The 22,761-nt window shown below is 36.9% G+C and overlaps 2 protein-coding genes across 2 annotated transcripts; one reads left to right on the top strand and one right to left on the bottom strand.

The window, feature by feature from the left end:
- Positions 1-1,828: 1,828 nt before the first annotated feature.
- LOC578308 (14 kDa phosphohistidine phosphatase) lies at positions 1,829-6,685 on the bottom strand. The gene is made up of 3 exons (XM_778484.4): positions 6,221-6,685; positions 5,384-5,508; positions 1,829-3,402 (listed from the first exon to the last, which is right to left on the bottom strand). The coding sequence occupies exons 1-3, from the start codon at positions 6,357-6,359 to the stop codon at positions 3,307-3,309; spliced, it is 360 nt and encodes a 119-aa protein (XP_783577.1). The 5' UTR covers positions 6,360-6,685; the 3' UTR covers positions 1,829-3,306.
- Positions 6,686-6,883: 198 nt separating this feature from the next.
- On the top strand, positions 6,884-22,072 carry LOC578232 (sec1 family domain-containing protein 2). The gene is made up of 14 exons (XM_778416.5): positions 6,884-7,200; positions 7,840-8,088; positions 9,094-9,240; positions 9,730-9,807; positions 10,305-10,436; positions 11,965-12,137; positions 13,151-13,250; positions 13,724-13,854; positions 14,502-14,708; positions 15,518-15,678; positions 16,339-16,441; positions 17,315-17,470; positions 19,827-19,959; positions 21,027-22,072. The coding sequence occupies exons 1-14, from the start codon at positions 7,021-7,023 to the stop codon at positions 21,105-21,107; spliced, it is 2,031 nt and encodes a 676-aa protein (XP_783509.3). The 5' UTR covers positions 6,884-7,020; the 3' UTR covers positions 21,108-22,072.
- The last annotated feature ends 689 nt before the right edge of the window (positions 22,073-22,761 follow it).

Here is a 22,761-nt window from a genome sequence, read left to right as displayed (position 1 = left end):
ATTTAGATAAAAGACCAACAATTAAATGTCAAAACATTTGAATAAATGTCATATTACGTCATATGCGCCATGAAGGTATAGTATTGTTGGTATTTAGGAGTTTACCTTATTTATGGGGCTACATTATATTCAATCGGAGAATTTAATGTTAAGTCTAAATAAATTGTGAAATAGAGGTTAATTGGTAACAAGTGCATCTTGATCGAGGAATTATTTAAGCGTTTTCTTTGTCTGTTCTTTTTGTCATAACTTTGAATTTAATATACCCTTGCAAAATATAAATTAGAAGTCAACATTAGGGAGAGTAATTCGAAAAGACCATTACCCCCCCCCCCCCCCCCCCCCTTCCAGGTCGCCGGACTGTCGATCACAAGACCAGGTGATGTAAATGGGTAATTGCAGGAATTAGAGAGCGCCGTAGGAAGCATAGCTAAACCCGGGTAATGATCTCCCAGTTTGGAAGCGCTTAGTGTTTGTAATAAGCGCTATATAAAAACTGAGTATTATTATTATTATAAAAAAGGGACTCATCAAATATTCAGAAAACACTGGTTTTTGCCTGGAAATCTTAGAAATTTCATATCAATTGCCGTCATTATCAAATACCATTTGTAATTTTTCATTCGGCGTAATTTTTATATCCATTCGATCTGTATTGCTTCATTCGACAATAAAATACAGAGATGGCGCTAGACTGAAATCATCACTTCTCGTAGTAAAGCAACACGCTAAAAGCAAAATTTATGAAAAGCGTGCAGTCCAAATAATTGTTTTCACCAAGTTCTAACTTGTATACTATATACAATCATGTTGTTTATTTGTTTTTAATTAAAGTGTCACTATGTGAGGTTACATCACAGGTATCCAACCCTCCGTTTCACTGGCGTACTGATAGGGGGCTTGGTGCTGCTGCCCCTACCCCCCCCCCCCCAAAAAAAAAAGGTTTCACGATTAAAAGGGGGAGAGAGAAACAAAGTGTAAAGGGAGAAAGAAGGGAAGGGAGAGAGAAAGAAGAAAGAATATATAAGAAGGAAGAAAGATAAGGCATCATTTTTGTTTATTAATGCCACCTTTAGAGTAATTTCATTCGTTACTTCAAGTAAAATTGTAAAGCAATTAGAGTACGTTTTGGGACTATTGTGTCATGTCTTCTAGAGTCTATCTTGTCACCAAATGTGTATAGTCCATGCCCTCTAAAAAGGTACGATTTATTTTCATTGTTATAGGAGTTCGTCTATCAAAAATCTAGATTTGCTGAATCTTCTTGGTAACTCCAATCATATATAGTAACATGTATAATTCTCTACGTCCCCCTCTTCTACCCCCCCCCCCCCCTATCTCTCTCTCACGTTTTCTCTCTTTTCCCTTCATGTTTTCTCCCCATGAGGTATCTTGTTTCTTCTTTATTTCTTATAATCCCTTTCCATTTCTCTTTTAAATTATGTTCCTTCTTTTCCCCCGTCTCGTGTAATTTTATTCTTCCCTCTTTCTCTCTCTCTCTCTCTCTCTCTCTTTCTCCTTTTCTCATTTCTTTATATCCCCCTCTATCATGTCCATCTCATCTCTTTGTCTCACTATCTTTCTTTCTCTCTTTCTCCTTCTCTCTTTTCTTTATATCCCCCTCTATCCTATGACCATCTCATCTCTCTGTCTCACTATCTTTCATCTACCCTCTCTCCGTCTCTCTCTCTGCCTCTCTCTCCCTTCCCCTCTCTCTCTCTCTCTCTCTCTCTCTCTGTCTTTCTTTCTCTCTTCTCCTATTCTCTTTCTTCCTGAGTTCTGACAGTCCAAATCTCCCTGCAATTCACAATAACATTCACCCGCTGCATACTGTTTTAATGGAACAGACCCCATTTCATTTATTTTCTTTAAAAAAACAAAGCAAAATAAAAACGAAATAAAAAAACAAAACATTAATTTTCATTGAAATTACAGAATACATATTTAATTATCATTAATAAAGAAACATCCCTGGTGCAATATTAAATATCTATTATATCATACTTCGAAAACTTGCGCATGAAAACAAATTGAAAATCATTCATGAATTAGATGTCAAAGGTCATTAAGCACACAAGATAAATTGTGCATTCATTTCAGGGACACCCTTTGGTTTCATCGGGCCGACTCATGAAATATGCTTGTGGGATATACCTTGTATACCACTCGAGGCCATTCAATATTATATCATTATTATCCATTTATTGTAATAATCAAACATTTCCACTGCAGCATTAAATACATGTATATCATACATGAAAAACTTGCTCATGCAAAACTTGAAGAAAAAAAAGAAGGGAAAAAAGGGCTCTTATTTCATTGAACACAATGGTAGATCACACTCACTATATTCTGATTCATGACATATGGTCAACAGCTCATGCGATATTCTCTTGTATCCCACACAAGGCTATTCAGTATTATATACCGCATATGAAGATTATAGGCCTCTGATTGGTTGAAACTCCAGGCATGAAATTTACTACTGACTGCTGGTCAGTATAGCAAAAAATATTGACCGGGCATAGTTCTACCTGCCCGGACATTGCAAAGGATGCAATGGTTGCACATGATGCTAACAATGGATAAGTGCAGCAAAACACCTGCAATGCTCTCAGTAAAATTTCCCAAGACCCAACAAGTAAATACATTTTGACAATCCTAATTTGTTGCAATATCTCTCTTTGAGAATTGACACTGTGGATGCAGTATATTACATTACACAAATATTGACTGCTTATTTTTGGGGTCGCGCCCTTAGACGAAGTCAAGTACAGTTTTAAGATCAGCTAGGGCAATACTGTACCTCTCAAAGCAGTAAATATGTGTGTATTACATAAGTACTATTACAGTCAAACCTGACTTAGTAACCACCTGTCTACAAAGACCACATTTTTTGTTTCCCTTGAAAATGGTTTCTCATTGAAACATGTACTATACCTGTAGGCACCCATCTACAAAGACCACCTGCCTACAAAGATCATTTTTCTTGTCTCCCTTGAGTGGTCTTTATAGACAGGTTTCACTGTAGTACCATAGCTGATTTACTGTAGGCACCTGTCTACAAAGACCACCTGCCTATAAAGATCACTTTTCTTGTCTCACTTGGGGGATCTTTATAGACAGGTTTCACTGTAGTACCATAGCTGATTTTTACGAGTTTTTTTGACCATGTCCATTGTCCATCTCTTACAACTCTACCAACTTGTCCTCTCCTGGAAGATGGCAGATGAACTGAAAGATGAATATCTCGAGTCAAAACATGCAGTTATTCATCAGATGTGCAGCCCTCCTGATCCTTTAGGATCAATAGCCCTCGTTGGAGGATTTAATACTGGTATAGTCTGGAAATTTCTTTTGTAGGATCTTTACCGCTATGCTGTGATCAGCCTGCCCGAAGCCCTGTGTTGATGAAAATTAACAGAAGGACATCAAAATGACTAAAAAACGAAAGGGGACAAGAATGCATGGCAGAGAGATAGAGAAAGATGGAGGGAGAAAGTGAGAGCAAGAGAAAGGATGTAGGGGAGAGAGAGAGGGAAAAAGAAGACGGGATGAAAGATTGTCGAGAGGGAGACAATAGAGCAAGAAAAAAAATGTGTAATATATTGACTGATGAAAACAAGGGAAACGCTCTCGGCGGTCTCACCTGCATTACGCAATTCGTTATGATAAAAAAAATTGAGGTTGGAACATTATTTATAGGCAGGGTGGCCCATTAGCAGGCCCCACAAAATGAAATTCTCTGAATATAATCAGCATTTTGAAGTGAATATTGACTAAGAATCATCAGAAGAATTATTTACTATTAATTGTACCACGATCGACAACTTGAATGAAATATGAACAAATTAATAAAAAAATTGATTTATTAATTCTCATATTCAGTTGTAAAAACATAATCCAAGTCTACTGACCTAAAATGACCTTTGACCTTGTGACCTAGAATTTGTGTCATATGACTTGTGATAGTTGATAACCCTTGGGTACAAGTTTCATGGAATTTGAACAAACACTTTTGAAAATATGCTAAAAATTCAAAATCTTGATGTTGATGTCACAACAAAGTCTAAGTCTGTTGACCTGAAATGACCTTTGACCTTGACTTTGTGACCTGAAATTCAACTCACATGATTGGGGATACTTGATATCCCTATAGTCCAAGTTTCATTGACTAAGGACTTATACTTTCAAAATTATATCAAAAATTCAAAAACTTAACCTAAGGTTAAGTTTTTGATGTTGACGCCGTCGCCGCCGCCGTCGCCGTCACCGGAAAAGCGGCGCCTATGTCTCGCTTTTTTGCTACGCAGGCGAGACAAAAATGAATATTATAAATTTGGCAGCTTGTGCAATTGATTTGAGAACCTGGAATCTGTTTATTCCTACCTTTGTTGCCCATAAAGCAACTACAAAACAAATCTCAAGTCAAAACTGTAATAAATGGGTTGTGAACATTTTGAATGTAAATACCCAGTTGTACGACAACTGCTCAGATCTGAGCTGTGTCAATTTCTCTGAGTTGATTTCCCACACTAAATGAATGTGTAACTTCAACCCTAGATATCTTCAACTAGATAAAGCCCAGATCAATTTTTGCAGCAGCAAACATAGAGTCACCTAAATACCCACCAAAAGTTTCATTTGCCAACCTAGATGTTCGTCTTGCGTATTACCACAAAATGCTTCAGCCTTCAATGACAATATACGTAGCTCCAATAAGCTCCATGGTTAATTTCCAGCACTTACCCGATTCCTGACTTCAACCATAGACAAAACATTATACCTAACCTTAAACCCTTCTAACCTGAAACCATAACCAATTAACCATACACCTTTTGCGAAATAAAACCAGGAGGAAATGTCAGAGGTGTCATGGTACGGTGGATCATTCACTTGACTTTCATTCCAAAGACTCAAATGATTGAGGGTTCAAATCTCAGTCTGGCACTTATAACATCCTTCTGGTATCTACATTTGCCACTATTCACCTATGTTCATAGTACCGGTAGGTGTAAATGGGTATCTGGCAAATGCTTGGGTATTAATAATAACTGCAGCATTGATGCTGATGAGGCTTTCCAGGTTAATTTAAAAGAAATTCTTCTTCTTCTTATCATTACTATTATCATTATCATTATTAACATAATTGTTATTATCATTATTATCATTACTATTATCATTATTATTATCATTATAATGATTTAATTATTACTGGTAGTAGTAGTAGTATAATTTGTATTATTATCATATTTATTTTTATTTATCATGATTATTACTATTATTAATTATCATAGTTATCACCAAGGAATTTTCCTTTTGCAAATCATCTCAAAGATTTTGTTCCCCCCCCCCCGCACCTATCCCGTATTTGAACACTTACCATTGAGTAGCCATAGACTAAGATGGTCTTAGCATTCTTGTCGTGTTCGATTCTTCCCCCTCCAGGACAGCTGCAATTGATGCCCTGCTTTTCAAGTGCTGGAGTAACTTCATCGTAGATGTCGGCTGTATGGTCAATGACAAAGGGAAAGATGGTCGATATAAAGTTAAATATGTTAAAGCCATCTTATTACAAATTACAATTACAAGCCCCATTATTTCTATTTACCTGTGAGCAGTGTTTCTGTTTTTTAAAAATCTATCAAATAATACCAGAGTCCAAAATAGCATGAAGAGGATTATCATTTTAAAATTCAAGGTTGGACATCAGCAGGTTCACAATAGCTCACAATAGCTCTTCCCTCCCCATTCTAAAACTTGAACAGGGAGCCCATGGCCATGCATACAGAACCTACATGTAGTATAATGCAAAGCAGACTACCAGAAGAAAAAAAAAGGGGGGATGTTGAGCCTAGCATAAAAGAAAAATGAAGATATTGATAATCATGTACATAATCAATACTTGTAAGTTGTATTAATAATCCTATTAATACCATTATAAATCAAATCTTAATTAAGCTAAGACTTAGCGGATCTAGATCTGGATGATTTTTTTATTTCATATATTTTTCTGAAAAATCTTAAGCTTCACAGCTTGCCCCAATTCAAATATACATCATTAAGTATAGGGTTGTTTATTTCTTTTAAAAGTGTGCACACTGTTGACTGTATGCACGATTATCTAATTTTGTTTATTATGATATGTTCTGAGCAACAAAATAATAAAATAAATATCATTCATAAACATATGACTCAATGACTGATCTTCTTTTCTTACCATGGTATCCACAGTGGCTGTAGCCTCTAACAATATACTTTGTTTGATCTCCAACCGATAGTTGAATCAGGATATATTTGAATTTCCCCGACGCCTCAATATCCACATCATCAACTCTGCCCAAGGCTGCCAATGCCATCTTCTTAACTACAGTTTTAGAGTTTGTTTTGTGACTTGAAGTTGAGCCTTGACTGAGGGTTGAAGTCGAACTTGAAGCTTGATTGATGACACAGATGACAAAGAACAAGAACTTGCTTCTAACTATTGCTTATTGCCTTTGACTATGGTCCCTTCCTTGTTATGGTTGATTATCAGATTAGATCGATTTAACGATTCACGAATAAGACAAAGGAAACTAAAAATCCGCAAGAACAACAAGAAAAACAGCGGGTTGATCAGACCGGTTGATCCGACAGCAACAACTCAACAAGCGGAGCAATAATGAATTAAAACGTGAATAACTTCCAATTCCAAGGGTAAATGGGCTACCATTTGTTCTTACGTTAATCAGTTTAATTATTTAAACCATTTTTTCAATTCAAATATTTTGTAAATAATATAATATATACTTAATGTTTTTATTATGATGTAATGCAATTCAAGTTTCTATTAAACACAAATACATTATTCATTCCTTGATTAGAGCACTTGAAAAGCCTAATGTATTTCCAAGATGTCAGCCCCCTTGCTCCAACTTAGTCTACGTGGTTGAGATTGTTTCCCTTCATATTTCGAATATAATGAGCTATTTTTAGGGACTCTATTGTCCTCTGTTTATTGGAAACAACAATCAAATCACAATGTCTGGTAAAAAATTTGTGAAGAGTTGTCAGGACAACTGGCGAACAGTCATTCCGTATGTTCCTCGATCGGTGGTTTTCCTGGACGGTTCCGTCGCCGAAGCGCTCCACTGGACCTCCGGCGCAGCTACGCTGTTTCAAGCAGGAGCTCTGAACCTAAAGGAGTTTTCATCGTTCGAGGTATCATTCAATATAAGTGAAGGGCCCAAACATATGGGAGACCAACTGATGTTAAATGGGCTACTCGGCCCGGCCGTGTTAATAAGAATAAATATTAAAATCAATAAAATATATAATTATAAATAGTCTAGATCTAGATCTAGAAACTAAGAATAGATCTAGAGTCTAGGTCTAGAGGTCTAGATCTAGTCTAGATTAAGAAAATCAACAAAAGATGCATTTAAGAAAATCATGAAAATTGTGTAAAATATGTGGAGAACAGTTGAGTTTGACCCTAGTAGATCTAGTGACGTAGTGGAATCAGGCTAACTCGGCTCAGGGTAAAATGACAAAAACTGACTGTTTTTGCATGGGCCGAGCTGTCTTTGCTTTGAGCCGGGCCGAGTTAGCCCATATTCGACCTAGTCGCCCTATATTTTTACATGAACTGATTCCGGAGATTGTATTAATGTGCAGTTCCTGGGGGGGGGGGTCATTTTTTTCCTTTGGGGGTGGGGCTTTTAGTTTTCTTCCATTAAATGACTACATGTGCCTCTAAAGGTCTTTAATTATACCCTGCCTCCTCCAAGAACTGCTACCACTTGTATGGTTTTGCAGTTGAGCACAGAATGATTATCATATCTTCATTCTTTACCTCAGAGTTGTACCAAAGATGAAGTCAAGGCCGTATTCATCGTCAGTGACCAAATCACTGCCACAACCCAAGAGATCCTAGAAGACATCATCTGTGCCAGCCACTTCCAGTACTGTGTACTGATCACAACTCTGCCCGAGTCCCTGCATCAGCATCTATCAGGCAACGCAGCATCGGGAGGCGGAGAAGGGAGTGGCAACCAGTCTCTCTTTCAGGAGGTGGAGGAGAGAATGAGAGGATGGATGAGACACAAAGTAATCATGACTATTATTTTTTTCATTTCATTTCATTTCATTTCATATTTATTTTTTCATTTCCAACAAAATACAATACATGAAAACAAATACAATGTAAAATGTATACAAAACATAGTTACATTTGTATAAAACAAATCTTAATAGTAATTTATACATTTGAGGAAGACAAACATTGAATTATAAATGTAACTGCATTTAATCAGGGGCTAGTCTTATAAACAGTTGCGAACTTCTGATTAATCACAACTTGTTTGCGACTGATATCAATCACAACTATGTACATATTAGAGATAGGAGACTACAAAATATTGTAATTGATTTTTATCAATCGCAACTCTTTATAAGACACGGGCCCAGATAGTGTAATTTGTAAAGACTTTAACTCTTTGTAGAATTTGGTTTGTGTTCATTTAAAGAGCACTGCCAAAGGTTGTGGGTGGAGGCATTTTCAGACTCTTTATTGACTTTGCAAAGTGTTTTGTATAGCAGTCATAATAGAATAAATGAGAACATTCTATTTTCCTTGATATTAGCTTGTTTTATGTATGAAAGAATATTGCATACCATTCAGAGAGAGTCTACCAATCAGTGTGATATTTTTTGTAGTATGAAAGACAAAGAATACAAAATGCGAACTGTTGAAAACTATAATTTTATCACACAGAGGTACACCCACATCGTTAACAATTAAGATATGGAGCTGGTAAATACATGTACTATATCGATTAACCTTCATGTTAGCTAAAATATATGTTTTAAAAAGAACATCTTCTGAGAAAATATCACCAACTAATTATGCCTTTCATGTTCTGGACGCGTCTTTTCGTGACTTGATACTTGATGAGGTAATCCCTGAAGCAGCTTTTCCAAGCTATACTGGTATGGGATGTGTTGTGCCAGCAGGTGAAGGTGCAGACAATAACAGAAAGATGTAAAAATTTCTATATACAATAAAACTGATGTTTTGCTATGCTACCTATCTGTATTTCATTTATTTTCAAGACTACCGTGTATGAAGCTGACGTGGTGCATATTCCCCTCTCTGTGGCTTGTACGTCACCCAACCTCTTCTTCTTGCCGTCGTTTACCACTCTCTTCCCTCTTTTGGACGCTGATCTGTTACCTATCAGGAATTACATGCAGGCTAATGTGAGTTCAAAGGATGTTTACTCCTCCAGTTAGCAACACTGGTAGTATTCATGCCATGGGCTGCTTGATTTTCTGAAGAAAATATAATGTTTTGAAATAGGGAAAAGTTCCCCTTGAAAATTAATTCAAAATTTCAAATTTTAATTTCTGCCCATTTGCACTTTCAAAAAGCGTAAATAATTGTAATTAATATTTCCTTTTTCTGGGTTGGAATGACTTCAAGGTCCTGTATATTGGATAATTTATTTTCTAATATTTTTTTGTTGGGGGGGGGGGTAGGTATTGGATATGTTCTTTTCTAAATTATCAACCCATTAACAAAGAAATTGAAAATACCAGATTCCACATGATTTGAATCAGTTGTTGTTTGCAGTTTGTTTGTTTATTTACTCATTTGTTCATTGCTTGTTTGAGTTTTTGATAGCTCATTTGTTTGTTTGTTTGATTGAGTGATATATTTTATTTATCATTCATTTATTTGAATTTAAGGTTGAGAAGAAGCCTCCAGAGAGTGTGTCTGATGTTGATATCAGCATGCTGCCTGATGAGCTACAACGGGACATCAAGGTTAGTAAAAACAGAATGTCCTCACTATCCATAAAACTTTCATTGCCATCGATGCCAATTGGCACAATCGCTCGTTTACCATATGTGCAGATCAGCACACAACAATAGGCACCAATTTACTGAAGGATTACTTTGTGCAATACAATGGCTTTACAAATTGCTCATTACCGGTCTTGATTAGCCCCATGATAACCCTTTTAAAACCTGTAAATCTGTAGATTAGTCTTGCATTGGTAAATTAGTATATGTATTACTACCGTATCTAACTTAAACCCCTTTTTCTTCCTCTCTCTCTCTCTTTCTCTCTCTTCCAGTCTCATTTCTCTTGCCGATAATTCTTTCCATTTCTGTCTTGCTTTCCATATCCTGCAGTTCTTAAAGTTCTTAGTTTCAAAATATGTAGAGCAAAATGAATTTATTAATTCTACTGCCTTACTGTGATTTTCCCTTTTTTTTTTTTTTTTTTGATTCACTTTCATTTTATTTTATACTCCCAGATGATGGTGTCCACTCTGAGTTGTCTCTGTGAGACCCTCGATGTGAACGAAGACATCTATTGCCTGGGACCCACAAGCCGAGTGATTGCGGGAGAATTAGCCCAGCTCGTATCTGCAAGGGCCAGAAGAAAAGTAAAAATCAGGGCCCTATTTCATAAAACTTGTTATCAGTAACAAGTTACAATATCTGTTATAAGCTACTGAAATCGTGGCATTTGATTGGCTGATGGCAAATTTGTCATAGAAATTTAGCATTTGTTATTGAGAATAAGTTTTATGAAACAGGGCCCTGTCTCCAACCTTGGCTGTTACACATATAAATGTAGCTTGTTTTGGGTGTCATGGTACAGTGGTTCATTCACTCGACTCTCAATCCAAGTGTTGAAGGTTCAAAACCCAGCCCGATTCTAACGTCCTTTGGCAAGACATCAATTCACATTTTGCACTCTCCACCCAGGTGGTAAATCGGTACCCGGTAGGATGCAACAGTCTTCATAGTTTGCTCAGGTTGTGAACATCTGTAAAGTGGCATCTGGCTAAAATGCTCCCCAGGGAGTGAAGAATGTGCATTATTATGTATGAAGCACTATATAAGCCCGGAATATTTTATTTTTTTATTTCCTAAGAACATGACAATGGTTTCGATATCATGGTCTAGAAATTATGTTGCAGTTCTATCCTTTATTTCAATTACAGTCAAACCTGCTTTAGTGACCACCCGTTTACAAAGATCACCTGTCTACAACAAGCACATTTCTTGTTTCCCTTGAAAAGGGTTTCTCATTGAAACATGTACTAAAGGAACCTGTCTACAAAGACCACTTTTTGTGTTTCCCTTGGGCGGTCGCTGTAGATAGGTTTGACTGTAACATGATTTTGTTAGCAAGAAACTCTGAAAAGCTAAAACAAGTACATCTGATATCATCTAGCTACTATTACTGGTACTATAACAATAATCCTTTTATTTATTTTTCTCTTCAGAATCATTTGTAGAACTACTTGCAATACGTGCAAAATGTGCATTGCAATTCAAGATTGTTGTTGTTGTCATCATCTTTCACTGTTGTTGAAACTGTCTGGATATAATTTTTGTCATCGTCGTCAAATTGTCTAATGTCTAGAGATATTTTCGTCGCTGCTGTTGACATTGGCTATTTTGTTATATCATTAGTAGCATTATTTGTCCCCATAATTGTTATAAGTGAGTTTTCACAACGGGCGACGCGCTTTCTACGACGCTAATCTTAATAGCGGGGGGTCGCACTCGGAGCAAAAATTTCTGTGTAGCGTCCAAACCTACTGCGGTATTCAGCGGAATTAGCGTCGGGAGTCGAGCTACACTGTAATATGGGCTTGATCAGCCAATCAGAGCGCTTGTTTACTTTCACATGTCCAAATGGGCAGTACGACTTTTCTGACGTCACGTGGAAGCGTGGAAACTCCCGCGTATTCAGAGTTGCGAAACTGCAAATAGATCGCACAGGAGCCAGAGGACGGAGACGGTCACAGCTCATTTAAATACCCCGTAGTCAGCACTTGGGTCACTGTGCAAAAAATTGCTATTGTTATACTTAACATCTCACATTACGTATACTTAATTGCTAGGCATGCTGAACTCAGATACAAGTGTATTTTTCCTCTCTCTTATCTCCCTTACCAGGCTGCAACTAATCGAGCCAGCATTCTCTTCATCGATAGAACCTTGGACATGGTGGCACCCACGTCTCACAGCAGAGACTCATTCGCTGATAAGATCATGTCTGCCCTGTCCCCTCTAGAAGGTCATTCATGTGATGTAGCTGTGGATATGTCTGCCCTGTGCTCTCCCGGAAGGTACCAGATTAATCTTTAATTCATTGAAATGTATAGGGTGTAGTACAGTGAATATCAATAACTTAATATATACCATTTTTCATCCTCATTGGAAATTCTGTTTGGTTTAAACAGTACAATCATAGGTGTATTGATCATGTAAAGTCTTGAGATTCATGTCCATCTATGGTTTTGTTTGTTTGGGGGGTTTACCCATTTGAGTGTAGATGTTTGATTACTTTACCGAGTATATAGGTGTGATGGAAGAGGGTGGAAAAAGGAGAAATAATCAATTTATAGGTTAATAAATATATAGTACAAGAATTATGATGTAATTAATATGGTGCAGTTTATTATAGCAAAATATGTTAAAGGCAGGGTATTTTACCTACATCGCTACCGCTGCTGTATTGTATTTTCAATTGCGCCATCTTTCGGTGAAGCCGTAGATAGAGCGATTTCCGGTTCTTGTACCCAAAGATCGCCACCCACGTTAATCAGTTGATGATGCATTGTGGGACATGGCTGTCAAAACATCAGGACATTGTGAGCAGCAGAGGGCAGTATCTGCTGATCTGAAACCTGAAGTTGCTTCAGTAGAATACCCTGCCTTTAAGAGGCATTTACTGTTAGGTTATGTCCTAGAATAACTTAAATATGCATGAGATTAAAGATATTGATGGTTTAGCAAGTAGTATGGCGCAGTTTATATACCATTTATTATCTTCCTCAGATATTCTGGTTTGTTTTAATAATTTTATATTCACTTAAAAACAGTCCACATAAATTGAATACATTGTACATCTAGTTGAGCATTCATCCATTTCCTAGTACTGGTACATATACTCTCTTAATTGCATGTATAATTATATCCCGTCTCTCTCTCTCTCTCTCTCTCTCTCTATCTATCTCCACCTCCCCCTCTCTCTCTCTCTCTATCTCTCTCTCTTTCTCTCCCCTCTTTCTCTCTCTTTCTCTCTCTCTCTCTCTCCGCATCCCTCCCTCACTCACGCTCTCTCTTTGTCTCTTGGTAGTCAGTACAAACCTAGTGTCTTGCTACCAGGTTGCCTGGCTCATCCTCATGATCAACAATCAAAGGATTTACTCCAGACACTTACAACCTCCAAACAAAAGGTAGGTCCTCTCTTTAACACAAAACATTGTTCATTGCAACAAACAGTATTGGTGTAAAGAAATATTCACCTTCAGATACAAGCATCGTTGCTTTATCTGGATCCCACAAAAGCTTGGGTTGAAATCCATGAAAAGGATGTACAAAATGAAATACCGGTAAAGTAAACTCTGCGAAAGTATAATCTGTTGGAACTAGACAAAACAACATCGACTTATGTAAAATTTGCCTTAAGAAGTGTAAATAACATATGTTTTGCATACTTTGGTCAAAAACTGTATTCAAATTAGGGAAAATTTGACCTGTGCAACTTTGAGATGTGCAGATCATTTACAAAGGGTTAAAAATTTGCCACTTATTTTTACAATGAAAAAATATTTCAACAGTGCCCCCCTCCTGGATACTACACTAATACTGGATGCCAAATGCAGTTTCTTATTGGGATTGGTTGTCCTGTATGTGTTTCTTTATTCAGGAGAGTCTGATGGAGGTGAATCGACGAGTCGTAGAGACAATAACAAGAGAGAGGCTACCCTTTGATCCATCGGCTGCCAAGATTGGACGCATCAATGCAGATTCACTTCAAGCTCACCTCAACAATTTCAAGTATGTACAATTACTTTTGCGTTATTATTGTTTGTTTTGTTATATTTTTCAATGGAACCTTCTCTTTTGTTTTTCTCCTGACACGGACATGTGCTTTCAGTAGTTGGACTCAACATTAACGGTTGCCTGGGACTCATAGACCCCAAGACTAATTGCACCTCCCTCCGTCCCTTTCAAATTTCTAAGTTGGGGCTCATGCTGACAACCAGTCTTGACCCCCTACCGAAAAAGGTTAGGGCGTGGAGCTCTGATATTAAGTACACTATAAAATTGGATCCCGGTAGTCTATGTTTTAGAAAGGATATTTGATTTATCGCAAATGGTAAATGTATTAGCAAAATTGTTGACTTGGTTTAATATTCAACATGCCAAATAGCTCCTGATCAAGTCATGATATAGACAGAATTTGAAAGGATTTGGTTTACAGGAGAGCTACTGCAAGATACTATGAAGAAATGGAAATGTTTAGCCCTGTAATTGAACTTTTATATTTCATAATAAGGTAAAGTTTTTAAGCCTGCAGTAAAGCAGAAATATTATTTTATTTCACAATTCTTACTCCAGTAAGGTATAGGGCCCTCTTCAGTTTATGTATGTGTACATGCATTTTATTTTTCTTTATCCACTTCTACGTATTACCCCTACAGGGACAATCCAACAGCCTTCCGCAATGCATGCCCTCTGCTCCAGCTAGCCTCTGCTTGTGTACAGACACTCACCAGTCCGACCCTTTCTCGGTGGGACGATTTGCAAACCACTGAGAAAATGCTCCTGCAGAATGCTGGAGAAGGGAACGGCCCATCGGTCACCAGTATCATCTTGGATCTGCTACAGAACCAAGCGAAGCAGGGGAGGTATAAAAAACAATTTTGTCACGTGGGTATCACAAGATTGTGTGACACGTGCTCCAGCTACCATTTTTCCCTGGTCATTTTTCTTTCGCAACTCAAACTCCCCCTTCAATCGTGGACCCTAAACCATACCTGTTCCAAATTCTAACCTATGCCGTTTAAAAAGGTGACCCAAAACCTAAGTGGTAACCTGAAACCTGGAGCAATTGTAACCTAAGTAAACTTTTGATCACTTATCAGAGCCCTTTATTTGACACAATGATTTTTAGAATCAATCTCGTTTTGTTTTTTGTGAGGTTTAGAGATTCTTGATGAAGAAAGTCTTAATTGGAAAAGGAATAATGTAAAACCCCAACTTTTGTATGTAAAATGTGTTGCAAATTTAACAGGTGTACAGATTCACGTAACTTTTTTCTGTGAAGGTACAACACTAGGACTTTTGCGATGTGCAGAAATTTTTACTTCATGAAAACTCTCTCTCTTGATAATGCAAGCAGAAACTCACGCCGTTCCAATTGAGTGCACATAGTGGAGAGAAACCGGAAATCTGAGTGATCACGTGATCGGAATATTTTACCCTGATGCGCGCTACACTTAAATCTCAGGTTGACCTAGCAGTCCCACAATACTTTGCGTTGACTTTAACCAAAGTTCGGGTTCGGGTGATAATATCTGTAAAGCTCTCAGAAACTGTATTTTGTATTAAGCGCTATATAATCTAGCTTGTTAATTTTATTATAATTATATCATAATGTGTTAAGTGCTATACAAGAACACATTAATATTATTATTATTATAATACTCTTAACTAGATCGTACTCCTTGGAAGAAGTTGTTCAGCTGATTCTGTACGGCTACTCACTGACGGGGGATGAAGCAGGGGGAAGCTTTGAAGAAGATCGCCGGCTACAGAAGCACATTAGTCAACTCATAACACAAGCACCAGACAATTCAGAAGTAGTGAGGCTGCTAGGTGAGCCATAGAGAATTATTGAACACTAGCTTTTGGGTATCAGGCATGTTCAGGCCTCACATTACCCAAAGGTCATAGGTAAAAGGTCGTGAGGAATTTCACTGTGATGCCATACTGACTCAATGCCCTTTTCCAAATCAAGCTTTAGACCACTTTGGCCCTGCTTATAATATTAGCTGAGCACTGAATAATTTTTCTGCCTTTAAAATTACTATTTGCAAGGCATAGAGCATCAGTAGCGATTGTCTCTCATTAAAGAGCGGCAGGGAGTTTTCATGGGTGTATACAAACATATACTGTACGACAAAGTACTTCTATGCATGAAATGTAGGAATTTTACAAAGAAATTGATAATGTCTTTAATCATCATCATTACCTGCTCAGCAGAAAAACGTAGAAGACAGGCTTGAAAATATATGTATTATTTATTGTATACAGTGACAAATTTCTTTCATTTAAACCTAAAAAAACTTTTCTGATAACGGATATATCAAAATGTTTCTATTTCATGCCATTTTAAATGTTAAATCTACCAATTCCTTAATATGTCACATATATTTGTCTAGTATGTCATTTGAACATTAGTAATTTGTGTCCTTGTAAGAGTGTCTCCTAATGACAATTTCAAATGAATATTCTTGATCATTGTGTGTTTAATAGTTGGAGAGGAGAGATCCGAAGCAACAGCTCAGAAGGTGGCAAAGGAGATCATGTCTAAAGTGAAATCCATTTCAAGAGCCAGGAATACCCTGCAAAGGTTCATGTGAGTGTAGAGCAGTGAACTTTTCTCTCTTTAACCCATTGCCTATTGGAACCGGATGGTTCGTGTATTAAACACATGGGGAATATGAGAATTCACTAGTTAATGGGTTAAATGAAACATACATCCTTAAATCCAGATACATTTCTCTATTAATAATAACATACTGAAGCATATAGTGATAAGATAAATCTGCCAGTTGTGACTCCTTCCTGTATGTGTATTAAATATGTTTGAATTTGTTTTTTGTGCTGTTCGGTTGTGTGTACATAGTCTTATTCAAATGTTTTTGGTAAAAACTTGTGAGGAAGCTTTATGCAATGTTCATTTGAAAATTACCAAATCATCTAGAATTCTCATGTTCATGTATTATTATACGTTTATCATGCTGTCCAAAAGTTTGCTCTGATCTAGAGCCTTTTCACTTGAATATTAGCCTATAAAATGTTTCTGTTTCTCTAAGTTACATAAGTGATGTTTTCATCTTAGTACTACCACTTACCTATCTGGCTACCCCTATAAGCCTGAGGGGGAGGGGATGCCCCTCTCTGGCTGAGATACAATCCAATTAACCCTCCTCTTTAGGTTTAACAGAATCTTTCTTTGTATCTCTCATACAGGGATATTTTCAATCTTGGTTCAATCTTTAGAATTAATTCAATCTTTAGGGTTAATGGAATCTTTCTATGTGTCTCTAATACAGGATATTTTCAAATCTTGTTCAATCTTTAGGATTAATTCAATGGAATCTTTCTATGTGTCTCTAAGACAGGGATATTTTCAATCTTGGTTCAATCTTTAGAATTACTTAAATCTTTAGGGTTAAATCAATCTTGAGGGGGTTAATGGAATCTTTCTTTGTGTCTCTGATAACAGGGACGTTTTCAGTCCTGGTACTGCCACTCATCCATCAAGCTACTCGCCCCTCGTGAAGCAAGTCATGAAGAGTGTGTTTGACCCGTCCAAGCCTGATCTGGTCGACATTGAGTACAAGTCCAGTGGATTCAGAGACCTCCTCAAAACAAAATTCAGGTAACTCATTAGGCCTGTCCTCATCAGCTCAAGATTGCCAAATATCCTGCTATTTGAACTATCCCTATCGCAAATTATCCAGTTAATTTGCATCTTCATCAGCCCAAAGCCCAAAGTTGCAATTAGCAGGATATTTGGTCGAGATGATCATCCTAATATATCTTGCGCTAGTTTGAAAAATATCCCGCTATTTGTCCAGTGCGTTTCACCAGCTCGAAGACTCGCACTATGCGCGAACACTGAGCAAAATATCTCGATCTAATTTCTCGAGCTCGAGTTTCAACTTTCAAGGTCAAGTCCCGAGCTGATGAAGACGCGATTTGTAACTTCTGGATTATTTCCCAAATCGGAAATAGCAGGATATTTGGCAATCTCGAGCTGATGAAGACAGGCCTATAATTGTTCTGTAGTTTTTTTTTTCTACCTCTTGGATGCATGTTTGATGTACATGTAGAGGTGTCGCGGTCGAGCGGATACGTTTTCGGACTTTGGATGAAATTGTTCGCAGTTCAAAACCCGCTACGGCACTTATGTCCTCTGGCAAGACATTAATCTACATTTGCCACTCTCCACCCAGGCGTGATATGGGTACTGGTAGGAAAGAATTCCTTGAATGCTGTGAGCACCGAAATCGGTAGCCTAGTTAGCAGAGCCGGGGTAATATTGGGAAACCTTGAGCAACTTTAGTGGTGGATATGTGTGCTATAGATATATCTTTTATTATTATTATTATTGTTATTGTTGTCGTTTGTGTTATTATTATCATTTGTTGATGCTGTTTAGAAATTTCTATTTGAACAGAGCATTGCCAAATTCAGTCATTTTAGAGCATATTTTTACCTTGAAATGAACCTAAGCAAAACGCTGAAGTGGAGGTGGGGGGGAAGGGCAGGGTATGAACCCCTACCATGTATTTCTGGTCATTGATCACATCATAGATTTCAGATGTGTATTTTTAAAAATGATATTTATGTAACATCTTCCTATATATAAGGATATCATTTACAATCGTTAATCACATAGCCTTGCTTCTTATAAACTTTTTTTTTTAAATGCATGATTTTCTATTCATCCTTCCTTGTCCGAATGGAAAAATGGTAAATTCTTTTAGTAATAATTATTCTTTTGAACACGTGTCAAAATTTATCTGATTTTTGTCTCGCCTGCGTAGCAAAAAGCGAGACATAGGCGCCGCTTTTCCGGTGACGGCGACGGCGACGCCATCAACATCAAAAACTTAACCTAAGGTTAAGTTTTTTAATTTTTGATATAATTTTTAAAGTATAAGTTCTAAGTCAATGAAACTTGGACTATAGGATACTCAAGTATCCCCAATCATGTGAGTAGAATTTCAGATCACAAAGTCAAGGTCAAAGGTCATTTCAGGTCAACAGACTTGGACTATGTTGTAGCATCATCATCGAAAACTTAACCTAAGGTTAAGTTTTTGAATTTTTGATATACTTTTGAAAATATAAGTTTTTTGTCAATGAAAATTGGACTATAGGGTTATCAAGTCTCCCCAATCATGTGAGTAGAATTTCAGGTCACTAAGTTAAGGTCAAAGGTCATTTAAGGTCAAAAAAACTTAGACTTTGTTGTGGCATCAACATCAAGATTTTCAAAATGTTTCTTCTTCGTTATTTTTCAACCGATTTTGATTCTGATTGTTTCATATGATAGGGCTAGGAAGGGGATTTAAAACTTTTACACAGAATGGTGAAATTCATTATCTATGCTAATTTATGCAAATTTATTCAAAATCACAAAAAATGCTTCGTCTCCTTCATTTCTCGACCAATTTTTATTTGGTTTGCTTTATCTGGTAGAGCTAACTTTGGTACACTAAATTTCTACACAGAATTTTGAAATTGTTCTCCATTAATTAATTATGGTAATTTATGCAAATTTATTCCAAAAATAATTTAAAGATCCCATTTTTTTTTTTTTTTTTTGACCAGTTCAAAAGTGTACCACATAAAATTTACGATTTTTTGTTGTAGCGAGAAGCGGATGAGCGCTACGTCATTGACGTTCTGGTTTATCATATTGAATTGCGTTATGCAGGCGAGACCGCCGAGAGCGTTTCCCTTGTTTTTTATTTAAGCCAGTTTGATGCAGATTGATAACATGGGATTCAGACTTTTCATATAGAGTCAATTGGATTTCAAAAATTGACCTAAAGAAATAAACCTCAAGATTTTCTTTATTGAACTAAAGATGGTGGACACAGCTGGCAGCATCAAATATTCCAACATGCATTTCTCAAACCAAAGCTCAACCATCCACAAACGATTTTTTTTTTTTTTTTTTTTTTGTTGTTCATAATCGATTTTAAATTTTTCTTTTGGTTCAGATTATTCATGAATGTCGGTAAGCCCCGCCCTAGCGACCATCCTCTGCTCGTCGTCTTCATGGTGGGAGGGGTCACATGTTCGGAGGTCAAGCACATTAAGGAGACGGTAGCATCCCTATCACCTAACACTCAGGTGAGAATCAGTTTCAAGCTTTGAAAAATTTCCCTTCTACCCAAGCGGTAGCTATCCCGCACTTTACATATCAAACATACCTGCCAACTGTTCCGATTTAATCAGAATATTCAGATTTTCTGAATTTTTAGGACCTAAGAATATAGAATATTCCATTTATCAAAATTCTTAAAGACCAATTTTTTTAATTTTTGTTTTTAATTATTTGTCTAATTGCCAAATTTGGCTTGTTTAACCATGTGCCATGATTTGAGAGTTCGAGTATGGCGTGTGTTGAATGGCTGCACAATTGAGCAGAGAATTTGTCTTTGCTTTTTTGTACAGATTTAGCGCGTATTGCTAGTTACACTGTCGCTGCATACATGGCCATGGTAAGGCCATGTGGTCGCCTGTAAAGGGTACAGATTTCTTATTTTCAAATGTTGGCAGGTATGGTATAAGGGGTACAGGGTGTAAGGGGTCATTGACGCCTGAGAAAAGGGAGATTAGGGACATATTATATTTACAGAGAGAAAAGGAAGATAAAAATAGAAGATACATGTGAACACGGTTAAGGTACGTGTACGATAGGGTTCCAAAGTACAATGGAATAGTGAACATTCACGACAATCATTCCACATTTTGTTCTTTGACTCAATAACTTTTGCATTTATTTTTGTTTCATGATTATATTGTGTTTGATGCCCGGAATTTATAAAAGGAAAAAAAGCTTTCAAATCTTTAAATTGGCAACATTTCATTTCATTTTATTTTATTTTATTTCAACACGGATCACTTGCTTCAGCCAATGGCTGTTCTTCAGCAAGTCCATGCAACATGATGATGAGGTTATCTTGTACACTTCTCTTATTTATACAGATTATGTCAACATTTCCTTATTTATAAATATCATAAATTTATGCTACCAACAGCATTTGTGATTGTATTGTTTTTTTCCTAACTTATCTCTTCATGTAGCAAACACTTTTTCCCAGCATACTCTGATGTTGGATACCAATTAAAAGGTTTTAGTGTGTTTGTACTTTTATATATATTTGACAGTATCTCTGTTTGCTCAATATTTTCAGGTGGTGGTAGGATCAACAAGAATCCTAAGAGAATCAGATGTCCTGGACCACGTCTTTGGACAAAAGCCACTTTCGTTCTGAAACACCAGAACATTGTGATGCATCTACTAGATACTGTGAAACCTTGGACTATGTCTTCGGACAAGTGCTACTTTCATACTGAAACACCAGTATGTTCTATCGGATGGATTAACTAGAATCATAAGAGAATCAGATGTCTTAGACCACGTCTTTAGACAAAAGCCACTTTCGTACTGAAACACAAGAACATTGTGATGCATCAACTACATGTAGATACTGTGTTGCCTTGGACCGTGTCTTTGGACAAAAGCCACTTTCGTACTGAAACCCCAGAACATTGTGATGCATCAACTAGAAACTGTGATGCCTTGGACATTGTCTTTGGACAAAAGCCACTTTAGTATCGAAACACCATAATGTTCTATTGGATGGATCAACTTGAATCTAAAGAGAATGTTATGCCAGCCACAGGCATGCCCTTGTTAACTCCCTAGAAAGTACTTTAGAATAGATCAACCAGAATCTTGAGAGCCCTGAGCCATATTCAATTCAGTACATGAATTACGTCAGTATTTCACTTAGCATTTTACTTGGCTAAGTAATATGTCTTAATTCATATTCAGATCACATCTGAGAATTTTGCTTTCGTAAGCCGACTTTAAAGTAAAATACTTACTGATCATCATCGTGACGTCACATTGTCAATCAAAAATAATGCGCAATTAATGTGTCACATTAAATGGACGCTAATTTAATTGTGCACAGGTTATGATACTGCGTTAGAAAACCATATGCCTGCCAATCAAATCCTCCAAATAGTTGACCTTAATCAGCTAGGGAGTTGTCTTAAATTTAGAGTAAAATGCTTGGCTAAAAGCTTCAACTGAATACAAAAGTTGGCTAAGTATTTTATGTAAGCCGAAAAAACTAAGTAAAATACTGGTATTTCTGACATAAATGTTAAATTCAGTACTTGTCCTTAGGGTGTTTCAAAAAGTCTAAGGTCAACTTTAAGTTGGACTTAAAGGTACACTTTAAGTTGGACTTAAAGGTACTATGTCCCATTTGCAGGCCAAAAAATACTAATTTAGAACTTCCCTAAAAAAGGTGGGGCTTGAAAATGTATTCAAGTGGGAAAATAATGACTATTAGTTGTCAAATCGACTTTAGGGCTATAGAGCCCAAAAGTAATAGTCTTGAATTTCAGACAATTGTACCAAATGGTCATACGTTTTATGCTGGGCAAAGATTCAATCAGTTTAATCTTGGCCATCACAAGAAGTGGGTTATTGATGTAGACAAATGCTCATGTACCCTTTACAACTCTTTTCATGTATGGTATTACCAAAGAAGAAAAAAGGCCAGTCAGTCAGTCACTCAAGTGTCTGACAGTGAAGTCTAGCAAGTAAACGGGTTTCTTTGCATGATTTGAATATGAGGACACTGCTAACTTTTAAATTTCACAGATAGGACATACATGACATATTCATAATTCCTGCAAAGTTCTACAGCATTTGAGGTTGGCTGCAAAAGGGACATAGTACCTTTAACTGTGACGGGCCATTCATTCCACTGGCTGCACTCCACATTATGATCTTTAGATGATATTTTTTCCTCCAATAATGAATTATCAAAAAATGTGAATTCTGTGACAATGATTTGTACGTCTCTTGAAGAGACCAATTCCAGTAAATGGTGGGAGGAAACAGTGGCA

Source organism: Strongylocentrotus purpuratus, unplaced genomic scaffold (genome assembly GCF_000002235.5).
Source record: "Strongylocentrotus purpuratus isolate Spur 01 unplaced genomic scaffold, Spur_5.0 spur5_scaffold_4, whole genome shotgun sequence".
Lineage (NCBI taxonomy): Eukaryota > Metazoa > Echinodermata > Echinoidea > Camarodonta > Strongylocentrotidae > Strongylocentrotus > Strongylocentrotus purpuratus.
The sequence above is the reverse complement of the archived record's forward strand: the minus strand, read 5'-3'. Positions and strand labels throughout refer to the sequence as shown.